Source organism: Neoarius graeffei, chromosome 2 (genome assembly GCF_027579695.1).
Source record: "Neoarius graeffei isolate fNeoGra1 chromosome 2, fNeoGra1.pri, whole genome shotgun sequence".
Taxonomy (NCBI): domain Eukaryota; kingdom Metazoa; phylum Chordata; class Actinopteri; order Siluriformes; family Ariidae; genus Neoarius; species Neoarius graeffei.
The window spans coordinates 45,697,758-45,720,335 of record NC_083570.1 but is presented as its reverse complement, the minus strand read 5'-3'; the positions used below and the strand labels follow the sequence as shown (position 1 = coordinate 45,720,335).

At 41.9% G+C, this 22,578-nt stretch overlaps 1 protein-coding gene across 1 annotated transcript; it reads left to right on the top strand.

The window, feature by feature from the left end:
• The first annotated feature begins 4,369 nt into the window (after positions 1-4,369).
• On the top strand, positions 4,370-8,994 carry LOC132869478 (polyadenylate-binding protein 4-like). Its single transcript, XM_060902734.1, has 12 exons — positions 4,370-4,512; positions 4,875-5,068; positions 5,205-5,320; positions 5,560-5,699; positions 5,836-5,930; positions 6,030-6,137; positions 6,228-6,413; positions 6,561-6,797; positions 6,878-6,965; positions 7,270-7,403; positions 8,710-8,760; positions 8,913-8,994. Exons 1-12 carry the CDS (start codon positions 4,395-4,397, stop codon positions 8,979-8,981), a joined length of 1,536 nt encoding a protein of 511 aa, XP_060758717.1. The 5' UTR covers positions 4,370-4,394; the 3' UTR covers positions 8,982-8,994.
• The last annotated feature ends 13,584 nt before the right edge of the window (positions 8,995-22,578 follow it).

Below are 22,578 nucleotides of genomic sequence, written 5' to 3'. Positions count from 1 at the left end.
TCGTGCGCTATACTCGAGCGCTCTGTGAGCTGCGCAGGGCCGGAGTGCGCACCCTCCAGAGGGCACTCGCTGTTCAGGGCGGAGTGATTTGGAGCGCAGGATGCCTGCGGAGCCGAGCGTATCCGTGTATTGGCGTTGCTGTGTGCACGCGAATCGTGTATTGGCGTTGCTGTGTGCACACTAATCGTTTTAAAAACGTTAATCTGATGATCTGCTGATACGGTCTAATGTAAACCCCACCTCAGCTACCTGAAGTATTGGCATTATTTACATTTCATTATCTTAAATTACATTAGAATGTAGGGCTATTAGTTCTGTGTGAAGACTCGTTTAGAGAGAGTGTGTGAGAGTGTATTGTTTGTGTGTGTGTGTGTGTGTGTGTGTCTGTGTGAGTGAGTGAGAGAGAAAGAGAGAGTTATGAGAGAACAAACAAACAAGCCCGTTTAGTCAGCCCTGCACAGGGCTACCTGTGACAACGTAGTTTTGAATGTTTCTCGAAATGCTAACTAAAATGTACAACCCCAATTCCAAAAAAGTTGGGACAAAGTACAAATTGTAAATAAAAACGGAATGCAATAATTTACAAATCTCAAAAACTGATATTGTATTCACAATAGAACATAGACAACATAACAAATGTCGAAAGTGAGACATTTTGAAATTTCATGCCAAATATTGGCTCATTTGAAATTTCATGACAGCAACACATCTCAAAAAAGTTGGGACAGGGGCAATAAGAGGCTGGAAAAGTTAAAGGTACAAAACAGGAACAGCTGGAGGACCAAATTGCAACTCATTAGGTCAATTGGCAAGAGGTCATTAATATGACTGGGTATAAAAAGAGCATCTTGGAGTGGCAGTGGCTCTCGGAAGTAAAGATGGGAAGAGGATCGCCAATCCCCCTAATTCTGCGCCGACAAATAGCGGCGCAATATCAGAAAGGAGTTCGACAGTGTAAAATTGCAAAGAGTTTGAACATATCATCATCTACAGTGCATAATATCATCAAAAGATTCTGATAATCTGGAAGAATCTCTGTGCGTAAGGGTCAAGGCCGGAAAACCATACTGGGTGCCCGTGATCTTCGGGCCCTTAGACGGCACTGCATCACATACAGGCATGCTTCTGTATTGGAAATCACAAAATGAGCTAAGGAATATTTCCAGAGAACATTATCTGTAAACACAATTTGTGCCATCCGCCGTTGCCAGCTAAAACTCTATAGTTCAAAGAAGAAGCCGTATCTACAGTAAACATGATCCAGAAGCGCAGATGTCTTCTCTGGACCAAGGCTCATTTAAAATGGACTGTGGCAAAGTGGAAAACTGTTCTGTGGTCAGATGAATCAAAATTTGAAGTTCTTTATGGAAATCAGGGACGCCGTGTCATTTGGACTAAAGAGGAGAAGGACGACCCAAGTTGTTATCAGCGCTCAGTTCAGAAACTTGCATCTCTGATGGTATGGGGTTGCATTAGTGCATGTGGCATGGGCAGCTTACACATCTGGAAAGACACCATCAATGCTGAAAGGTATATCCAGGTTCTAGAGCAACATATGCTCCCATCCAGACGACGTCTCTTTCAGGGAAGACCTTGCATTTTCCAACATGGCAATGCCAAACCACATACTGCATCAATTACAGCATCATGGCTGCGTAGAAGAAGGGTCCGGGTACTGAACTGGCCAGCCTGCAGTCCAGATCTTTCACCCATAGAAAACATTTGGCGCATCATAAAACGGAAGATACGACAAAAAAGACCTAAGACAGTTGACCAGCTAGAATCCTACATTAGACAAGAATGGGTTAACATTCCTATCCCTAAACTTGAGCAACTTGTCTCCTCAGTCCCCAGACGTTTACAGACTGTTGTAAAGAGAAAAGGGGATGTCTCACAGTGGTAAACATGGCCTTGTCCCAACTTTTTTGAGATGTGTTGTTGTCATGAAATTTAAAATCACCTAATTTTTCTCTTTAAATGATACATTTTCTCAGTTTAAACATTTGATATGTCATCTATGTTCTATTCTGAATAAAATATGGAATTTTGAAACTTCCACATCATTGCATTCCGATTTTATTTATAATTTGTACTTTGTCCCAACTTTTTTGGAATCGGGGTTGTACATTTGTACGCTAAATATTCAACTGGATAAAAAATAAAGAATAACATTAAAATGTCTCCGTAAAAAGTGCATTGTTAATTAACACTCCATCACTCACTCAAACTCTCACTCACTCACACTCACTCACACTAACTCATTCACTCACACTCTCATTCTCTCACTCTCACTCACTCACACTCTCACTCACAACTCACTCACACTCTCATTCTCTCACTCTCACTCACTCACACTCTCTCTCACACTCACACACTCTCTCTCTCACTCACTCACTCACTCACACTCTCATTCTCACTCACTCACTCACTCACTCACTCACTCACTCACTCACACTCTCATTCTCACTCACTCACTCACTCACTCACTCACTCACTCACTCACTCACTCATTCTCACTCACTCACTCACACTCACTCATTCTCACTCACTCACTCACTCACACTCTCATTCTCACTCACTCACTCACTCACTCACTCACTCACTCACTCACTCACTCACTCACTCACTCACTCACACACAAAATACTTTTGTGATCGTGCAGTTTTGAAATTGTTGAAATAAACATGTTCACCTACATGTTCATCTTGTTGGGCTTGTGATTTTGACTCGTTTCCAAAATGTATGAAAAGTCACCATATTAGGACTTTTTTTTTTGGCAAATAAGATGTATCGCAATGTTTGACCTCGGTATTTGAAAAATCCTGGTTACGGCCCTGTGTGCAGCCAGTTAACATGCAGGTCACAAACTGCTGAAACACTTTCTATTCACTGAAGGTAAAGTCACTAAAGGGTATTGGAGGTTTTTTTAAGGGACTAATGGCACCTTGGTCTGTTTTGTGGACAGATTAAATGTAGTTTTTTTTTCTATTTTAATATTTTAAATCATTTTGAAAGACGTTTATTTTTGTGAGTTTGTGCTTAATTTATTCAGTTCATGTGACCTGCTGTGCCTGGGTCATATGATGGAATTTAGAACAGACTTCGGTGATTTCATCAAATTCTGCTCCAGAATCTGCAGCACAGCAGCACAGCCTTTAAAAGCGGCACATCCGTTTACAACACAGCCTTTTACAGCGATTTACCAACATTTAACAGCCATTTGTCAGTGATTTAACAGCATTTAACATTTTATCAGCGATCAGCGGCGACTAATCAGCCATTTAGTCTTGTACTTCATAGTAAGTCACCTTGTACTAACTTAGCCCATGTTTACATTAGACCGCATCAGCGGATCATCAGATTAACGTTTTTGAAACGATTAGTGTGCACACAGCAACACCAATATACGATTTGCATGCACACAGCAACGCCAATACACGGATACGCTCGGCTCCGCAGGCATCCTGCGCTCCAAATCACTCCGCCCTGAACAGCGAGTGCCCTCTGGAGGGTGCGCACTCCGGCCCTGCGCAGCTCACACAGCGCGCGAGTGAAGTGCACAAGCCACGATTCGGGACTGAGCCGCTGTGTGTGTGATCCCAGCGCATATCACTTACTACTTGCAAGTGGAAGGATGGCAAGCCTAAAGACAATCATAACTACACAATGGGCAGTATTTGCATCAGTATTTGCAGTATTTTCATACTTTTATACTCTTTAATGAAAGGTGATGCAAGGCGGAAGTCCGCGCCGTTTTTCAGCAGTCGCGTCACATGACCAACGCCAGCGAATCAGGAAGGTGGATGTCACAGTGACGTTGTCCAATGAGACGCCAGCTAGAGCTCAGCACAGCGTATCCGCGTATTCTGAATGTTTACACAGCACCGGAGCTGACACGATCTGGATTGAATACGTGGACGCTGGCGGATTCCCGTTTCCTGGCGTTTCCAGGCGGTTTAATGTAAACGGACAGTGCATCCGCGAAGAAAACGAGATAGATACGGTCTAATGTAAACTTGGCCTTAGTGATTTGGGTTTTTGTTAGTTTTAATACTACACACACTAACGGCATGACTGTCTATTCTCATTCCTTTTTCTTTACCTTCATGATCATACTGATAAGTTTAAGAACCTTTAGGTCCTTACGGTTTACGATTCCTCTAGTTTCTGTAGAGAAAAGTAGTTTCAGTGTACTTCGACTAAGGTTTGTCTGTTTAAAACAGTAGGTTAGTGTGTTGATAGGCCGACTAATTGTTCAGTTAGTAGTTCAGTTGGTGTTGTTGCTTTTCTCCACCGCTGAGAGTTTGATTTTTTACTCTTTAGGTAAAATGATCCCAAACTCCACGACAACTGCACTGCATGTAGGTGATCTGCACCCTGATGTGTCTGAGGTGATGCTGGAGGAGATGTTGAGTGCTGCAGGACCCGTTCACTCCATCCATCTCTGCAGGGACAGGAAGACTGGCTCCTCACGCGGCTACGCTTGCGTCAATTTTCTGTATCGAGCCGATGGTAATAGAGTACAAACCATAAAGAAGACAGGAGAACGCTGTTCACTACACTGTTTCTGCATTTTAATACCAGTTTATAGCCTGCTTAAGGATACATGTCTCATTTGTTTTATTTTGCTGCTTTGTTTCATGGAAAAGGTCAAATATGTGCCTTTACAAGACACAAAATGATATAAAAATCTCTTTTTTGGCGTCAAATAAATAGTAAAAATTTTCATAGCCTTCCTGAACCTCTCTTTTCCAAGGGTGCCAATACTTTTGAATCGGACTGTATATACATAGTATAATAGACACCTATGATATGATATTTCTTTCTTTCTTTGGTTGAAATGATTGAGCTGTAACTTATTTTCGTCCCCTCAGCCGAGCGAGCGCTGGAAAGCTTTGACTCTGAGCTCCTGATGGGGCGGCCCATACAGATGGCGTGGTCTCAGAGGGAGCCACCCGCAAAGAACACCGGCATTGGAAACCTCATCATCAGGAACTTGGATAAGTCCATTGACAGCATGTCCCTGTTTGACCTTTTGTCCATTTTCGGGACGGTCCTGTCGTGCAAGGTTCGGGCTTTGAACTGTTCAGATCTGAATAGAATCTGTGTAGCAGGATTAGAATGATTTTAACACGTTTTAAAGTCCTGTATTAGCTCAGTTTGATGTAAATTCTGTGTGTTGACATGATGTGTCTCTCCTGAAGGTTGTAGGTGATGAGAAGGGCTCAAAAGGGTACGCCTACGTCCACTACCAGTCTGCTGACGCAGCGGATTTGGCGATAGAGAAGCTGGATGGAAAACTGCTGAACGACCGTCAAGTGTAAGCTGCGTATAAATGAGTAGATTTTTACCAGCCTGGGTTCAAATGTCAGGGCTCTTTTTCCATTTTTTTTTTTTTTTGTGCTTGATGTTTAGTAAAATCCTTAAGTTGTTGATACAGAGGTTGTGTTTGGTCTTCTGAAGGTATTTCAGTCAACAGGAAGTTGTAATTTTGTTGGCGTAGACATAACATCAAACAGCAGGGTTTAGATCAAGAGCCATGTCTCTGTTGTGTTACAGTTTCATCGAACACGTTAAGGTCAGCGAGCAGCACGAGGCTGAGGCGGACCCCTGGTCTCAACTGTTCACCAAAATTTACATCAGAAACCTGGGTGAAGACGTGAACAATAAGCAGCTGAACACCGTCTTCAGCAAGTTCGGTGAGGATCGCTAACAGAGTGTGACGATGTTGACACATTCACATAAACATGACGAGTTCTGCATTTGATCAGGAAATAAAGACTAGGAACGTATTCTAGAGTTCAGACTGAGACGTAAAATTGTCGGTGTGTTCAGGATCTGTGCTGAGTGTTCACGTAGTGAAAGATGAGAGCGGGAAGTCCAGAGGCTTCGGCTTTGTGAGGTTTGCGAGGCACGAGGATGCACAGAGGGTGAGTGTACACTGCAGCCAAGTGTATTCCTGTATGTCCTTGTAGAAAGTTTCCTTACAGCAGGAGAACCTCTGGGTAATGGTGTGTGTGTGTGTGCAGGCTGTGGCTGTGATGAACGGAAGGGTGCTGAACGGTAGACGGGTGCACGTGAGCCGAGCACAAACTAAAGAAGAGAGACAAGCTCAACTCAGGCAGAAGTCTGAGCAGGTAAAAACACACACACACACACACACACACACACACACACACACACACACACACACACACGGGATGCTGACTCTGCCTTCTCGGCTCCAGGGTCTGAAGGACAGGGAGGTGATGAACGATGGGAATCCAGTGTACTTGGGCGTGGCTCAGAGGAAGCAGGAACACCAGACTTACCTTGCCCCTCAGCAGAGAGTGGCGAGCGTGGAGCCAAACGCTGCACTGAACATCCACCAACCTGTGCTGCCTCCCTGCTCCATCCCGAACACCATTCCTGAGGTACACATTAAAATGTTCTCCCAAATTACCACAAGAGGCTCCTGCTAGCTGGATAGCATCGCTAACTGCCACCTGTGATTCTGATGAAATAAAGTGTGTTAACGTGTGTGTGTGTGTGTGTGTGTGTGTGTGTGTGTGTGTGTGTAGACCGGTGGCACCAAAAAATCTCCAGCTGTAGCCAGAGTCCCACCTAAAGAAAGTGCCCAAGCTGTTCAAAGAGAGTCGTCTGTGGAAAGCGTGCCAGCTGTTGAGACAGCTCCAGCTGTAAACGGTACTCCAGTTGTGGTTCTGGTTCCAGTGAAAGATCTTCCAGCCACGACTGATGCAGCGCCTTCTACAGCTGTGGCACCTGTGGGAGAAGTTCAGCCGAACAAGGACACAACGGTAAGAACAAAACATGAGTAATGAATAATAATAATAATAGTAATAATAATAATAATAATAATAATTTCCTGTGTGTCCAGGATGTGTCCACATACCCACCAGCTGGAAAACGGCTGACGATCTACATGCTCGAGTCGTCTCCGGTACATGAACAAGTCAAGATGGCATGTGAGTTTCACACTCATACACACCCAAACACACACATCCATCTGGCTCATACACACTCCTGCTCTGCAGCTCAGCTTTTAATCCACTGTGTTTTTCTTCCCCGTTACGGTTTGCGGTGTTTCCTTGTCGAGACTGAAAACTTCGACAAGCACCTGCTTTCAACTCGTCTTGCTTTTGTTACTCAGTAATAGAGCGTAGAAAGAGTCTGGAGCCTGAGCCCCGCCCATGTTCTCTAACCGAATGGCTGGGACCATTCACTCTAATTGTATTCTCTCTCTTTCTCTCTCTCTCTCTCTCTGTGCAGATGATTCCATGTTACCCCTTGTTCAGAAAATCCACCCAAACCTGGCTAATAAAATCACCTGGATGCTTGTGGAGAGCGAGAACAACTATGAAATCATGAATATGATTGGAGATCCTGAGCTCCTGCGTGCCAGAGTGAGTGCACACACAATACACCAACTGGACCAATTGAGGTTTTTCACCCACGTGACCAAGTCATGTGATGCATCGTTAGGCTGCCATTTTGGACGTCACGGCTCGAATCGGTTTGAATGCGAGGAAGGCGACAAACGAAAAACATAAAAGAAAAAGGAGTGAGATGCAGAAAACACCTTCACTATCCAGCGACGTAGGGCATTTACAGGGCGAGCAGAGGGAGAGGTATTTGCAAAAATTGAGGTTAGCAGGCTTAGAGAACGACGTTTACCTGCTTCCACCAGGATTGTTCACTGACGTACAGAAGTACACGAAGCCCTCGTCTTTACCTGACTTCGGCCCACATGATCTGTATACCTATGTCGTTAAAAACCCATCGCCATACACAGGTATTGATCTGAATGCGTATAAGAGTTTGGATGCCTACAAATATTTTGTGTCAGGCTGGGTAACATGCCTACATCAGCGGGTCGTCCCTGGAGCCGGTGGTCGCCATCTTATTACAGCTAAGGTTTGTTCACATTTTCATTTACTTTCGGTCCTCAGGATAAACAAAATGTTATTAAATGTCATTGAAATAACTTCTTAGTCTGTTGAGACATGGCCCGTTATAAATTTGCTGTTACCAGGCAATGACCAAGAACTGTATTATTAGGGTCGGTGTCTGTGTTGTAGCAGTGTACTAGCAGCTAGCTGTTAGCACTAGCTAATGTCAACAACATAGTAGCTGGTATGTTACTGTAGCAATGTTTACGTTCAGTCATTTGGATGACTGTTAAAACCTTTCAGTCTCAAGTTTTTCCTTTACTGTATTTACTAGTTTACTGTAATTATGATCCGGCAGCTATTTACACCGGATCCAGTGTAAATAGCTGCCGGGGCCACTCTGGAACCTCGGCCGGAGCACTCCGGGAGCAAGCCGGAGCACGCTGCTTATTTTGAGGGGGAGCAAGCCAGAGCGTGCTCCGGCAGCTATTTACACTGGATCCGGTGTAAATAGCTGCCGGATCATAATTACAGTAAACTAGTAAATACAGTAAAGGAAAAACTTGAGACTGAAAGGTTTTAACAGTCATCCAAATGACTGAATGTAACCATTGCTACAGTAACATACCAGCTACTATGTTGTTGACATTAGCTAGCTTGACCTTCAAAATGGCGGACACCGGGGCGTCACGTGACCCTGTGACGTCAGGTGAAATACCTCAATATACACACTCCAGCACTATACCAAGAGTTTCATATCTGACTCTTAAAAAAATTTAACCCCACCCACCAATCCCTCATTCCTCGTGCGTGTGTGTAGGTGAACAAAATGGACGCTGTCCTGAAGGCGAGGGAAGCTGGTCTCAAGCCGGTGAGGATCTTTAATAAAAACTGATATTCACTTATGAGATACACAACAATATTTTGTATTCGATTCGTATTTAAACGTATCGTCACATCACAGTTTACACAGAGATCAAAAACATTCAGAAGTCGTTTCTGACTTCTGCACTTCTCTTCCAGGAAACCATCAAGATGCTGTTCAATGACAAGAACAAGAAAAGAAAGATGAATAAGAGGAAGAATTATTAAACACTCCACCCAATGTTGCAAATCTTATCAAATGCTCAGATTTGTCATTTTAAATAAAATTCAAAAAGAAACTTCAGCATAAACTGTCAATTTGTTCACTCGAGTGTTCAAACCTTAAGTATTAACTGAGAAGAACAGTAATAACGGATTGTGGTTTATCTGCATGAACGAGGGAACTTTAACGGAGCCACAGAGTGAAAACCTCATTCTGTTCAGGAGATTAAGTTGTAAATGTCCGAGTTCGATAAAGAACAAAGGTCCAGCTGTTCCAGGGGTTTTAACATGAACTGCTCTACTTCAGACAGACACAACCTCACCGACACTGTTTGACTCATTTACTGTTTGTGATTGATGAGGCTTCGGGAATATTCTTCAAATAATGCCTTGACAAATCTGAGAATAACGTCTCCAGTAGATCATGAGCACCCGAGTTTTCTCAGGAACCTGAAACGGTCATAAAAACCGGATCATCAAGATCAATCTCAAGCACCACAACACTGTTCACTATCTTATAGAACCAGACTCAGTTTTTGTGGAGACTTTGACTATCACATTGCTTCTTATTTTTGCAGCAAAACCCAGCAGCCTTCTTTTTTTTTAATCTGAAAAGTGTCTCTTTATGTAATATGCTGCTTTCTTTCTTGACATACACAAAAAAATTTCAGTTACATTTAATTTTGTGCTGGAAATCGAATGTTTGAAAATCGCAAATGTCAGGAAAAGTACACACCTGACTGTAATAAAGCACTGACACTGGAGACTCCTTCCAAAAACCTTCCATTAAATACAACCCCAATTCTAAAAAAAATTGGGACACTGAATGTTTGACTGTTGAAATCCACAAATACTTTTACTGAACATAAGTTTAAGATTAAATCCGCTGGAGGATCCCTTTTAAGTTCTGAATGGTTTCGCACCAACGTATCTTGCTGATCTCCTGAATCAGTAGAACCCATTTGTCGCATTTCACTGAACTGAGGCCGAAATACTTTTACTGTGTGTTTGACGTAACTCAGACGTGAGAGAGGTCTGAACAGAGGCATTTCTAGCTCGTGAAAAGAGCAAGGGCTAAGTCATGTTTTCCTGGGGCTTGTATTGTTTAAGGGAGATTGGCATAGACAGGTTGACGAGGTTATACCTAACTTTAGAAGAAATATTATCACCTACACACATTCAAACATTATGATATCTTTGTGATTTTTGCACTGCTCTTTTTAAAGGTCTGTACTTCACTTCAGTTTCTGTCTCATTATTAAGTTATTATTATCATCAACACCCATAATGGCTCAGGAAAATGAGGTATGTGTCAACCGATGATTAAATACCACTAGTAAAATTTATCAGCAGTTTAATAAAAATAGTAGTGGGGCAGCATAGCTAACCTATTGTGCATTTTGTGAGACAAGCACCAAATTTGGCACAAATGTACATTGACATATGGCGAACATTTTCAGATATTGAGCCACTCGGAATTCTCTCTTCATGTCCGCCATATTGGAATTCAAAATGGCCGCCATTTGAAATCTACATTTGTGCTTATCTGACCTAAACTTCACTTCCCTGTTGTTTCCATTCTGTGGACTGTTACATGAAGAATAAATATTTTTATATTCCAATTAAATTTAAGGTAATACTAGCACTGTGTTTGCCATCCAGACTGGTCCTATTGCAAGAGGATAGTGATGACCACATCAGTGGATTTTATACTTTTCCTCATTAAATAATATTTGGTGCAGGTGATGACCTAATCAATACCTCATTAAGAAAAATGAGATGTGTTGGAATCCCAGCACAGACACTGGAATGAAATGGCTGCTGTACACAGAGATGCTGATTTAAGAAAAGATTTAAGTGGTCTCTTATTTCTTTTTTTTTTTCCAGAGCTGTATGTCATGTCTCTACACAAAATAGCCCATATTATTGAGAAATGGATTGATCAGTATAGTTTGCAAAATTATTTACAAATAAAAAAATTAATTTGTCAACTATTCACCCTCCATTGGTGTAAAACCCCTAAATTAGTTATGGTTAAATCAGCTGAAAGTTTCCAGAAACTATGAGGTGCTTTCCATTCTAAAGACAGTGATTTGATTGTAGAAAGCTCCAGGGTTTATTAGAGAGCATACTTAAGCAAACAGCATCATGAAAACCAATAACCTATGAAAACACATGCAGGACAAGGTTCTGAAAAAGTGTCAATTAGGGTTTGGTTATTAAAAAAATATCCCAAACTTGGAGCACCCACAGAGCAATATTAAATCCATCATTTAAAAAAAAAGAATTTGGTACAATCATGAGGAAGTCATCCACCAAAAGTCAGTGACTGAGTAAGTAACCAAGAGGCAGAGGATGGAATAGATGCTCATTCTTGTTCATCAGCATTATCTAGTTGTTCCAGTTAAACTTTCAGGAACACACACCTTCTCCTGCTTGACAATGCAGTCACCTTCACCCTTCCATCCATCCATCCATTATCTGTAGCCACTTATCGTCTCCAACAGGGTCGCAGGCAAGCTGGAGCCTATCCCAGCTGACTACGGGCGAAAGGCGGGGTACACCCTGGACAAGTCGCCAGGTCATCACAGGGCTGACACATAGACACAGACAACCATTCACACTCACATTCACACCTACGGTCAATTTAGAGTCACCAGTTAACCTAACCTGCATGTCTTTGGACTGTGGGGGAAACCGGAGCACCCGGAGGAAACCCATGCGGACACGGGGAGAACATGCAAACTCCGCACAGAAAGGCCCTCGTCGGCCGCTGGGCTCGAACCCAGGACCTTCTTGCTGTGAGGCGACAGTGCTAACCACTACACCACCGTGCTGCCCGTCACCTTCACCTACTTTAGGATAATTAGCCTATTGCTTAACTGTTGGAACTCCTTCGGGTTCCATATCAAACCTAGAACAACACAGAATCTAATCAATAACTCAAACTTGTCAAAACAATTTTTACTTCACAGACTTTGAGTAAAATGTTGTCTTGTCAAAAATACATGATGATGAATATTCATCTCTCATGAATTAAGTGGAGTACTGTAATAAAGTATGTCATTTTGAAAAATGGATACCAGCAAATATTGTCATGTACTATAAAAATATTTGACCCAGAGGTAATCGCACATGTAGAATTCAAGTGGCGGCCATTTTGAAATCCAATATGTTGGCTAATTTATAAAGATACACAATGCAGATTATAACCATCGGATTCCTTTCCTCCCAAAACATACATTTGGACACCAGAATCGAGTCAATAGCAGCATTAGACCCAAAGATAATCGAAAATGTAGATTTCAAATGGCGGCCATTTTGAATTCCAATATGGCGGACATGAAGGGAGAATTCCGAGTGGCTCAATATCTGAAAATGTTTGCCATATATCAATGTACATTTGTGCCAAATTTGATGCTTGTATCACAAAATGCACAATCCTTTTGAATATTCGAGCTAAACCGCCCCACTATAGGGTGGCACTGTGGTGTAGTGGTTAGCGCTGTTGCCTCACAGCAAGAAGGTCCGGGTTCGAGCCCAGTGGCTGGCGAGGGCCTTTCTGTGTGGAGTTTGCATGTTCTCCCCATGTCCGCGTGGGTTTCCTCCACAGTCCAAAGACATGCAGGTTAGGTTAACTGGTAACTCTAAATTGACCGTAGGTGTGAATGTGAGTGTGAATGGTTGTCTGTGTCTATGTGTCAGCCCTGTGATGACCTGGCGACTTGTCCAGGGTGTACCCCGCCTTTCGCCCGTAGTCAGCTGGGATAGGCTCCAGCTTGCCTGCGACCCTGTAGAACAGGATAAGCAGCTATAGATCATGGATGGATGGATTATTATTATCATTATACATTCCTTTCGGGTGTTTAACGCGTTTTTCTCTTTCAAATTTCTCTCAGAATCATCCGTATTTAACAACGCAAACCTGGCAGCCATGTTTGTTTACAAATTGTCACAGTCGCTCGCTAGCGCGGAAGTTTTATGCCTCCAACGTGTAACATTATGTTGTCTTGACAACCATGCAATATTGTAAACCATACGATAGGTTGGATAGGCTCCAGCTTGCCCGTGACCCTGCACGGGATAAGCGGTTACGGATAATGGATGGATATCATTTCTCACTCACATAGCTCTCCTTTAGAGACACAAATTCTAAGCTACACTATTATATTACAACATTCAAAACCCCAGATGAAATCCCATTTCACAAGACTATGATCAAATAAATCTGTCTTCCAAGTTTCTCTCTTTCACACACACATGCACACACATAAATACCATTTTCTCCAATGCATCCAGGCTCAGTTGACTGCAGCAGCTCATTTGTGGTGTCTGGACAACACAGATTTATCTCATCTCATCTCATTATCTGTAGCTGCTTTATCCTGTTCTACAGGGTCGCAGGCAAGCTGGAGCCTATCCCAGCTGACTACGGGCGAAAGGCGGGGTACACCCTGGACAAGTCGCCAGGTCATCACAGGGCTGACACATAGACACAGACAACCATTCACACTCACATTCACACCTACGGTCAATTTAGAGTCACCAGTTAACCTAACCTGCATGTCTTTGGACTGTGGGGGAAACCGGAGCACCCGGAGGAAACCCACGCGGACACGGGGAGAACATGCAAACTCCGCACAGAAAGGCCCTCGCTGGCCACGGGGCTCGAACCCAGACCTTCTTGCTGTGAGGCGACAGCGCTAACCACTACACCACCATGCCGCCCTATTTCTGTAATATCTAAAAAAAAAACCAGGCCATTCTGTGGCTGGGAAGTTATTTAATTTGAGGGGATTAAAGCAAATAATGTGCATGAAATTGCTCACTTCGCGCAGTCAAGCAGACAGAGGAAGTCCGTGTGTGCATGCGCAGGTTTACCTTCTTCTTCTTCTTCTTCTGGGTTTCACATCAGCTGACATCCACAGTGTTGCATTACTGCCATCTACAGGTTTCTTTGACCGTGCAGTGACAGTTTCATCATTCTGTCGCTAAACTAACAGCTGATCACACCGAGGTGCTCGCTGACCGCCGATATTTATTAGTTTGATCCTGCGTTTCATTTCCTTCATATATAACATAACGTTTTTTCTTCTCACTTTCCGTTACTGTAGTCGGTCTTTCACATTTCATTCGCACACTCATGTCCTCCATATCCCTCTCCTGTTTCAAATTTGTATCCCACAATGCCTTGTGCAAACGGGGAAAGCCCACCATGTGATGCATAACGTAGTATCTTGTATTGGGTCATGGTGAAGCAGGAAAAAATAGCGGAGAATTTAGGGCCACATGGCTCTAAATTCATTAATTGTTCTATTAAAAAAAAAATCAAATTGGAAGTCTGTGATTCGAATTCACACAAATTCTACCTTTCACAGAGAAATGTTTTACAATGATAATGTGGAAGTCTTTTTATTTGAAACCTACCGAAAACCTTAGCTTAAAATATTCCGCATTGATGAATGGATCAAGATCTCGCCATCTTCACGCCAGATCAAAATATTAATTGTAAAGCTGCTGATTGTGTAAAGAGATGAAAATTAAATAAAACAAATTTTAAATAAAACTGTACAATGCCCCAACCCTAACCCTGAATATATTGTCTGTGTTTTTTTTTAACACACATATATATATATATATATATATATATATATATATATATATATATATATATATTTGCTTAAATATATTATTTTATTATATTATGATTTTTATATATATTTTATTTTTAAAAAAGCTACAAATAAGAAAAAACAAGGATAATAATAATAATAATTATTATTATTATTATTATTATAGTACAGGGACACGCTACATATTCAACACAATTATCAGTTAAAAATGTGACACAGAATCTTAATCTGTTGTGCCACTTTGCTAAAGAGTGTAATTAGCATTTCAACTAATTAGCATGCTCTTGATAATCCAGTCATCCTCGGCCAATTATATCTCAGCCTGCATTGCCACAGTAACCTCCTCCACCACAGGGTACCACTTTGGTAATACAACAGGGGGGAGGGAGGGGATTTTTCTTTCTTCTGCTGTAATTCATCAAATGTGTGGCTTTTGATCTTGTAATGAAGCGACCTGAAAGGCATGTGGTTCCTGAATGATTGGCCTCGTCCTCTGAGACTTGATGTCATTCAAGAAAATGTGATTATCATGGAGTATTTGTCATAAGAAAATAAGCTTTCTTCAGGGTTAACGCACTGTTAATTTGAAATCAACACCTCGACACCTTTATTTATGACAATACAAAAGTCTTAATGGATCATCTGTCCATTCATACCATTTTGGGTCCACATATAAGGGGTTAATTAAAGAAAATATCTCACAAATAAAGAAACTGAGCTCAAAGTCGGTCCTTATGTTTGTCCCTTATTTTAAAAAAAAAAGCTGCATGTTGAACTTGTTCTTCACGATATAATCAGAAAAGTGATGAAAATAGCTGAGACTGGGGGGTTTTTTTGGTCAGGAAGGCCGCCATAACTCCATCATGCGTGATGTCATTTTCCGCAAGCATAGCGGAGGTGTACAAGTACATGCTATACGAAACGATAGTATAATATTATGGTCTAGCATGACTTCTCGGTCAATTATTTGCATTTCTGCACAAAAATTATGGCAATGCAGGATTAGAAAATGAATCAAAATAAAGTAGTAGCTAGTTTATTGCGTGTTTATTGAAAAATATATATATATACATTTACCTGCTTATCTTCCATCCGGGGGGCGGCACGGTGGTGTAGTGGTTAGCACTGTCGCCTCACAGCAAGAAGGTTCTGGGTTCAAGCCCAATGGCCGACAGGGGCCTTTCTGTGTGAAGTTTGCATGTTCTCCCCGTGTCCGCGTGGGTTTCCTCCGGGTGCTCCAGTTTCCCCCACAGTCCAAAGACATGCAGGTTAGGCTAATTGGTGGCTCTAAATTGAGCGTAGGTGTGAATGTGAGTGTGAATGGTTGTCTGTGTCTATGTGTCAGCCCTGTGATGACCTGGCGACTTGTCCAGGGTGTATCCCGCCTTTCGCCCGTAGTCAGCTGGGATAGGCTCCAGCTTGCCTGCGACCCTGTAGAAGGATAAAGCGGCTAGAGATAATGAGATGAGATGAGATCTTCCATCCGTTTGATGTGTGACACGGTATGCTGTCGTGCTGCCGTGTCAGTGTTTTGTGGTGAAACAAAGTTGTTATCGTGTCTGGCTTCAGTTGTCATTTCTGCCTCGTGTCTTACTTCTTCCCATACAAGTCCTCCACAAATCTGCAATCTTCTGTAAAATGCTCGCTGCACAATTTACTCCCTTTTCCAGGAGTAAAATTTTCTCGCTTTACTTGATGAAGCCACTCGGCTAAACGTCTTGGATCCAGGATGGAATGAAGAAGACGTGTAGAATCCTACATCATGCAGCACCACCCTCATTGTCATCTCCTAATGCATCCATGTATCTGGCTAATCCAGTATGGCCACGCCCGGGGAAATGGTTCAGCGGACTGATGTTACAACTTCAATATGTTTTTCAAGCTAAAGTCCGAGAACATCTTGTATTAATGTGTAATGATGACATTTCATAACCCCGTAATTTCAAAATTTCCTGGTTAATCGCTTTAAGGTTGTGGGGTTTTTTGCTGAATAAACCTCAAAGTAGATGTTTATAAAAGGTGTATTCATTTTGTCTTTATTCATACGATATATTGCAGCAATGTCGCATGGCACACCTTCGATTTTGTTTGGGTAGGACAACATTACTAAGAACGTAGTTTCAAATAAAATTAAGTTGAGAAGCTGTTGCAGTTGGGTTCAACTATAGGGTTGAACTATAGCACTCTCTAGGGAATTCTTAGAGTAACCCCATAATGGACAGTTGAGATATAACAACATACAATCATCCAAGATTGAGTCTAGCGGCTGGTTTTGAGGAGATACTTTAGATTACAGGGATTTAGCAGACGATCTTATCCAACAGGACCCTGACATGCCCACAGTGGGCAGCACAGGAAGCAGTTGAGGGTTAGATACCTTGCTCAAGGGCACTTCAGTCATTCCTACTGGTCAAGGGAATCAAAGCAGCAACCTTTTGGTCCTAAAGCTGCTTCTCTAACCTTTAGGCGATGATATGTTTTGGATCGTTTGAAAATGTTCAGTACACCGGGCGTGTTCTCCATCACTATGTGCAAGACACACTAAGATGAGGTAATATTATTAACCAGTTTCACATTGCAGGTTGCTGGCTTCAGCAAGATTTCCAGCCAACAATACCATCCAAAAGACCTGAAAAACGACACTTTTTCCTCCTTTTTTCAGCCTTCGCATGGAAAACAAAGTCACTGTAGTGTGCACGCATTTCGAATATAGAGATCCACTCCTACATTTGCACACATATCTTTATACCTTCAAGATATAGCTTACATTATTCTATCCACATTCACTGGATATGAGCAATCGTGCGCTCTGATTGGCTACTCGACTACTAGGATATCAGCTCATAAACTGTGAGAAGAGAAAAACAAAATGGCGGAACATGTAGCTGAATCAACTGAGGATGAAATAAAAACTACTCGAAAAGAAAACCACAAAAATTATCAAGTATTTAAAAGAAACAGAAGTAGCTAAAATAATATAGTTTTTTTTCCCCCCACTAATATCTCCTGCGGGCGGCACGGTGGTGTAGTGGTTAGCGCTGTCGTCTCACAGCAAGAAGGTCCTGGGTTCGAGCCCCGGGGCCGGCGAACGTCCAGGCTGATTAAATTAATGGCCTTATACAAGAAATCAAAGCTAACATGGACCTGAGTAAGCTATCGATAGCTGGCTAGACTCCAAACTAACATTCATTATGATAGCTGTGTTGTTATCTGCCACCCACAAATTAGGCTCCATATCGGGAACTTTACAGCATGATAGTGGGCTCACAGAAAGTGGGACTGATATTCGTAACTCTTGACTTACGGTACATCCTGAAATGTTTTTTCTTGCGATCTTAAATCCGAACTTGCTTAGGTCTTGCTGTCCACTCCGCTTGGCCATGATGCTGCAATCCGCTGCTGTCACTGACGCCGAATGAAATCAAAAATAACGGAACCCCAACTGAATGTCACCTCCTCAAACGCTTCGCTTGCGCGTGCCCTCTCTCGCGGTAGCTTATTGTATGCTCAGTTTCAGCAAAGCTACGTGGAATGGCATTTCTAATTCCAATGTTAAATAGAAGTAATGTCCACATTTATTGATAAAATTGCTCAAGGGAAGGGAGGGGGGGATGCCCGTTTTAGAGGGGGGATGATTTTGACCATTTTTTATTCCGGGGGGATGGCATCCCCCCCATCCCCCCTCAACTCGAGTACAGATTACTATTATATTGAGATAATAATAATTAAGAGATCATCAGCTTAATATATTAAATGAACAGGATGTATGAATAAATTACTTGATATATACATGCACATGCAATTTTTCTGTTTCTTAATAGACGCAGAGATGATGATGGACTGTCGCTGAGGATCATGGGAAGGCTAATGTAGCGTGGGGAATAGAGAAAATCAATAATCGTAAATTAGAGTTATTATTTCGTTTTGGTTTCCCTGTTTATTATTTGTTCTGTTTTGAGTTGGAAAAAGGAAAACAAACACCAATCCCTCATTTTTTGGTCATACAGAAAAACAGGAAAACGAAATATTGAGTGGTTTTTTTGTTTTTCGTTTTCCAGATTGAATGGAATACTTGAATGATCGGATGATACACGGACCTAACAAGTCACTGGCACTCCAACTTACGAGCTTCTCTGCTTCTTTTGCTGGACAGCTTGAAAGTCAGACTCGGGAACAGCCATGATCTTCCTAGAGTTTTGCTTCCAGTAAAAGGAGCCTGAATGAGCGCAAAAAATTATAATGTATGAATAAGAACTAATTCTTGAGACTGACATGAATGCAAATGAATTTAGTTTTATCTAAAATGAAAGTTAAGTTGCTCGTATAATCGTAAATTAGAGTTATTATTTCGTTTTGGTTTCCCTGTTTATTATTTGTTCTGTTTTGAGTTGGAAAAAGGAAAACAAACACCAATCCCTAATTTTTTGGTCATACAGAAAAACAGGAAAATGAAATATTGAGTGTTTTTTTGTTTTTTCGTTTGTATTCCATTCAATCTGGAAAACGAAAAAACAAAAAAAACCACTCAATATTTCGTTTTCCTGTTTTTCTGTATGACCAAAAAATGAGGGATTGGTGGAATACTTGAATGATCGGATGATACACGGACCCTGAGCAATACACTCAGTTCAGTTCAGTTTTGACTTGTATGTCAGACAAAACTCCACAGTTATGATGGCACAGTTTTAGAATTGTTGAAGTAAATGTGTTATGAGCCAAACTTACATTACAGGCAATGGTGAGAACACTCTGCTTCAGAGAATGCATGCAAATGGATCTCAATTCAAGACAGCCAGATAGACTGATGCCTTTACATTACTGCTCAGAATGTCTCTACACATACAGACACCCACAAATAACACACAAACTCTCTCTCTCTCTCTCTCTCTCTCTCTCTCTCTCTCTCACACACACACACACTTATTATAAGGTGTAATACTAAAGCTTACAATTCAGCAGTTCACACCCTTTCTGTCATGTGTATGCTGAAATGTAAATAATGCCAATACTTTAGGTAACTGGTACTTTAGGTATGGATACTCAGTTCAAGAGTTCACTACCTTTCTACTTTTATGTCAGATAAAACACCACAGTTATGGTGCCACAGTTGTAGAATTGTTAAAATGAATGTGTCCACCACCAAATCTATCCTTGGTTTGTTATTTATTTATTTAAGTTGTGCCGTGGGGGGCCTTCGGTGCTGTCAGCCATGTTTGACCTCGGTATTTGAAAAATCCTGGTTACGGCCCTGGCGCCAAGGCAAAAAAAATGGCACGACCTCTATCAAAAGGTAAAGTAGGAAGACAGTACTGACTGCTTAACAGAGATTAGTATGTTGAACACTGAGTAACTCATTCTTGACTGAGCGATAATGATGTCATTGTAGATAGAGAAATGCCCCCTCCAGACACGTGGGCAGGCAACACTTTTTGGTGGGCCCACAGGCTGCACTTGTGGTTTCCATACCACAAAGGTGAGCTATGTGATGTGCTGACTGATTCTTCAAGCTTTTGTGGTACTAAAACATGCTCATCTGCTGTTAACTATCTCTTCCCATTCTGTAATTCCATTTTAGCAGCCTGCCACACGCCAGCCAGTCAGGGATCTGTGGCCCCTGCAGCTGCTCAGAAGACTTTCTTGCGGCCTCCTCCAATCCTGTCAGCGGTGAATATGATTTATACTGATTGCTTTGAATGATGCCGTCCCACTTGAGCTTTAAGTGTTCTGTGTCTGTTTTCATTGAAGTCTTACTGAATGTTAACTGCTTTCAGTTCACCAAGCAACGTTTTGGCGGGGTGCAGTCAGCCTCTTTGAAGCCACATCTAGTGGCCAGAAGGACCCCAAGCCCCACTCCTCTTCCTCCCTCTGCTACATCCTCCGTGAGGACCCCAAGCCCTGCTCCCTCTGCTGCATCCTCCGTGAGGACCCCAAGCCCTGCTCCCTCTGCTGCATCCTCCGTGAGGACCCCAAGCCCTGCTCCTCTTCCTCCTCCTGCATGTCCACATAGCGATACCCACACCAGCAGCCTGGTAGGAATAACACACTACAGAAGTCACACAGATTACTTGAGTGTGTCTGTGTGTGGGGGTGTGGGGGTGTTTATGTGTGCGTGCATATGTGTGTGTCTGCATTTTATTTGCTGAGTTTTAACTTGTATTCATGCATAAAACTAATTCTTATTTTATCTTCAACCTATCAGGATGAAGCAGGAGATGGAGCTTCATTTTGGTTGCCAGGGGAGTTGAGGAAGACGATCCCCACACAGGACCAGTGCTGGATTGCCAACACCATATTCCAGTCTGGCAGACTACGAGCGGATCTGAAGTTGTGGTATGAGCCCCCAGTCCCAGCACTCATTTACCACCAGACCCCGACTCCAGACCGCTTTTTCACACACAGGCTGATGGTGTGGATGCCCTACCACCTGTGGAAAGTGAGAGTTTTCTGCCCCTCCTGTGGAAAGCAGCTGACTGGATATGGTGTCCATAAAAGGGCCCGTAAAGTCCTGGACATTGACAGGTATTACCTGATGCTGACCGAAACCCTCAGGTGCACGGCCTGTTCCCTGAATTACTTGTCAACCAGTCAAGCTGTCCGGGAGCAGCTGGACCTGCCGCACGCCCAGATGTTCAGGCTTATCCTGACCCGCAAGTGAGTAAAGCTGAAGCAAGCTGGTGAATGCTGTTCATTAATTGTGAATATTACAGTGCCATTAATTCACTGTTTAATTATATGAATTAAAAAAAGTGTAGGACTCCTCCTTAAAGGTACAGTCTGTGATTTGTTGTTCTTGTTTGGGGGCAGGCTGCAGACTGTTTGTTTGCACTAGAGAGGAGCTGTTGTTGTTTTGAATGTGTAAATATGTTCTGTTATTTTTTGGGGGGACACGCTGCCCCAACTCTTTGCGTGATCTTGAATAAATGTGAAATATGTTTCTATGAATAAATGTGAAATAAATTTTTTTAAATATATCAAAATGGGTCTTTTTGTGACTTAAGCACTTTCATATATATATATATATATATATATATATATATATATATATTTTTTTTTTTTAATTAAGGTTTTTATAATAAGGATTCTACAAAAGCTAATATAATACAATCTTTGAAGAATATACCTTTAACACCACATGGATAGCAAAAACGCTTTGGATGAAAATATGAGGCAAATGTCTATTTTAATCAGTGTTAACATGTTATATAACGTAATCTGATGTGATTCAAAAGACACTTGTCAGTCTTTACACTAGCTGTCACTCAATCAAAAACCTTTAACAACCAAAAACCTTAAAAAAAAGCCAACAGTACTTGATGGAACATGTTTAATATCAATATTAATAAAAGTTGATGAAATATTACAATTGTACTGAATGTCAAATTGTTTCGCCGGAGGTGGGATTCGAACCGGCGATGCCAGAGTCAAATATATTTATGGGAAAATAGAAAAATTATTTTTTAAAAATTATTCACAACTAATGTTTACCATGGTTCAATACTTAAAAATCATAAAAATTATAAGCTAAGCCCTTAATAATCTTTTCTCTTCCCTTTCCCTCTTTTTTCCTTTTTTTCCCTCTCTTTTTTCCTCTTTTTCCCTTCTTCCCCCTTCCCTCCTTTCTTCCCCCCCCCTTAACAGACTATTGTTCCCCAGCTTCTGTGACCCAATAGAGCTTTATGTCTAGCAATGCCCCGGGTCTGTATTCATCTTCTAAAAATTAAAAGTGGAGCATAATTTGGTTCCATGGTGTAACGGTTAGCACTCTGGCCTTTGAATCCAGTCATCCGAGTCCAATTCTTGGTGGAACCTTTAAAAGCTTTTGCCCATTTTGAATGATGGACAAAGAAATAACTTTTGTTAAAGATGAAAATGGGTCATGGCTGTGAATTTTGGTCCATGCAGTTAATGTGTGCACTGGGTGCAACATGGTGGCTCGGGGAGCATTAGAACAGAGCTCTGATGGTGGCATG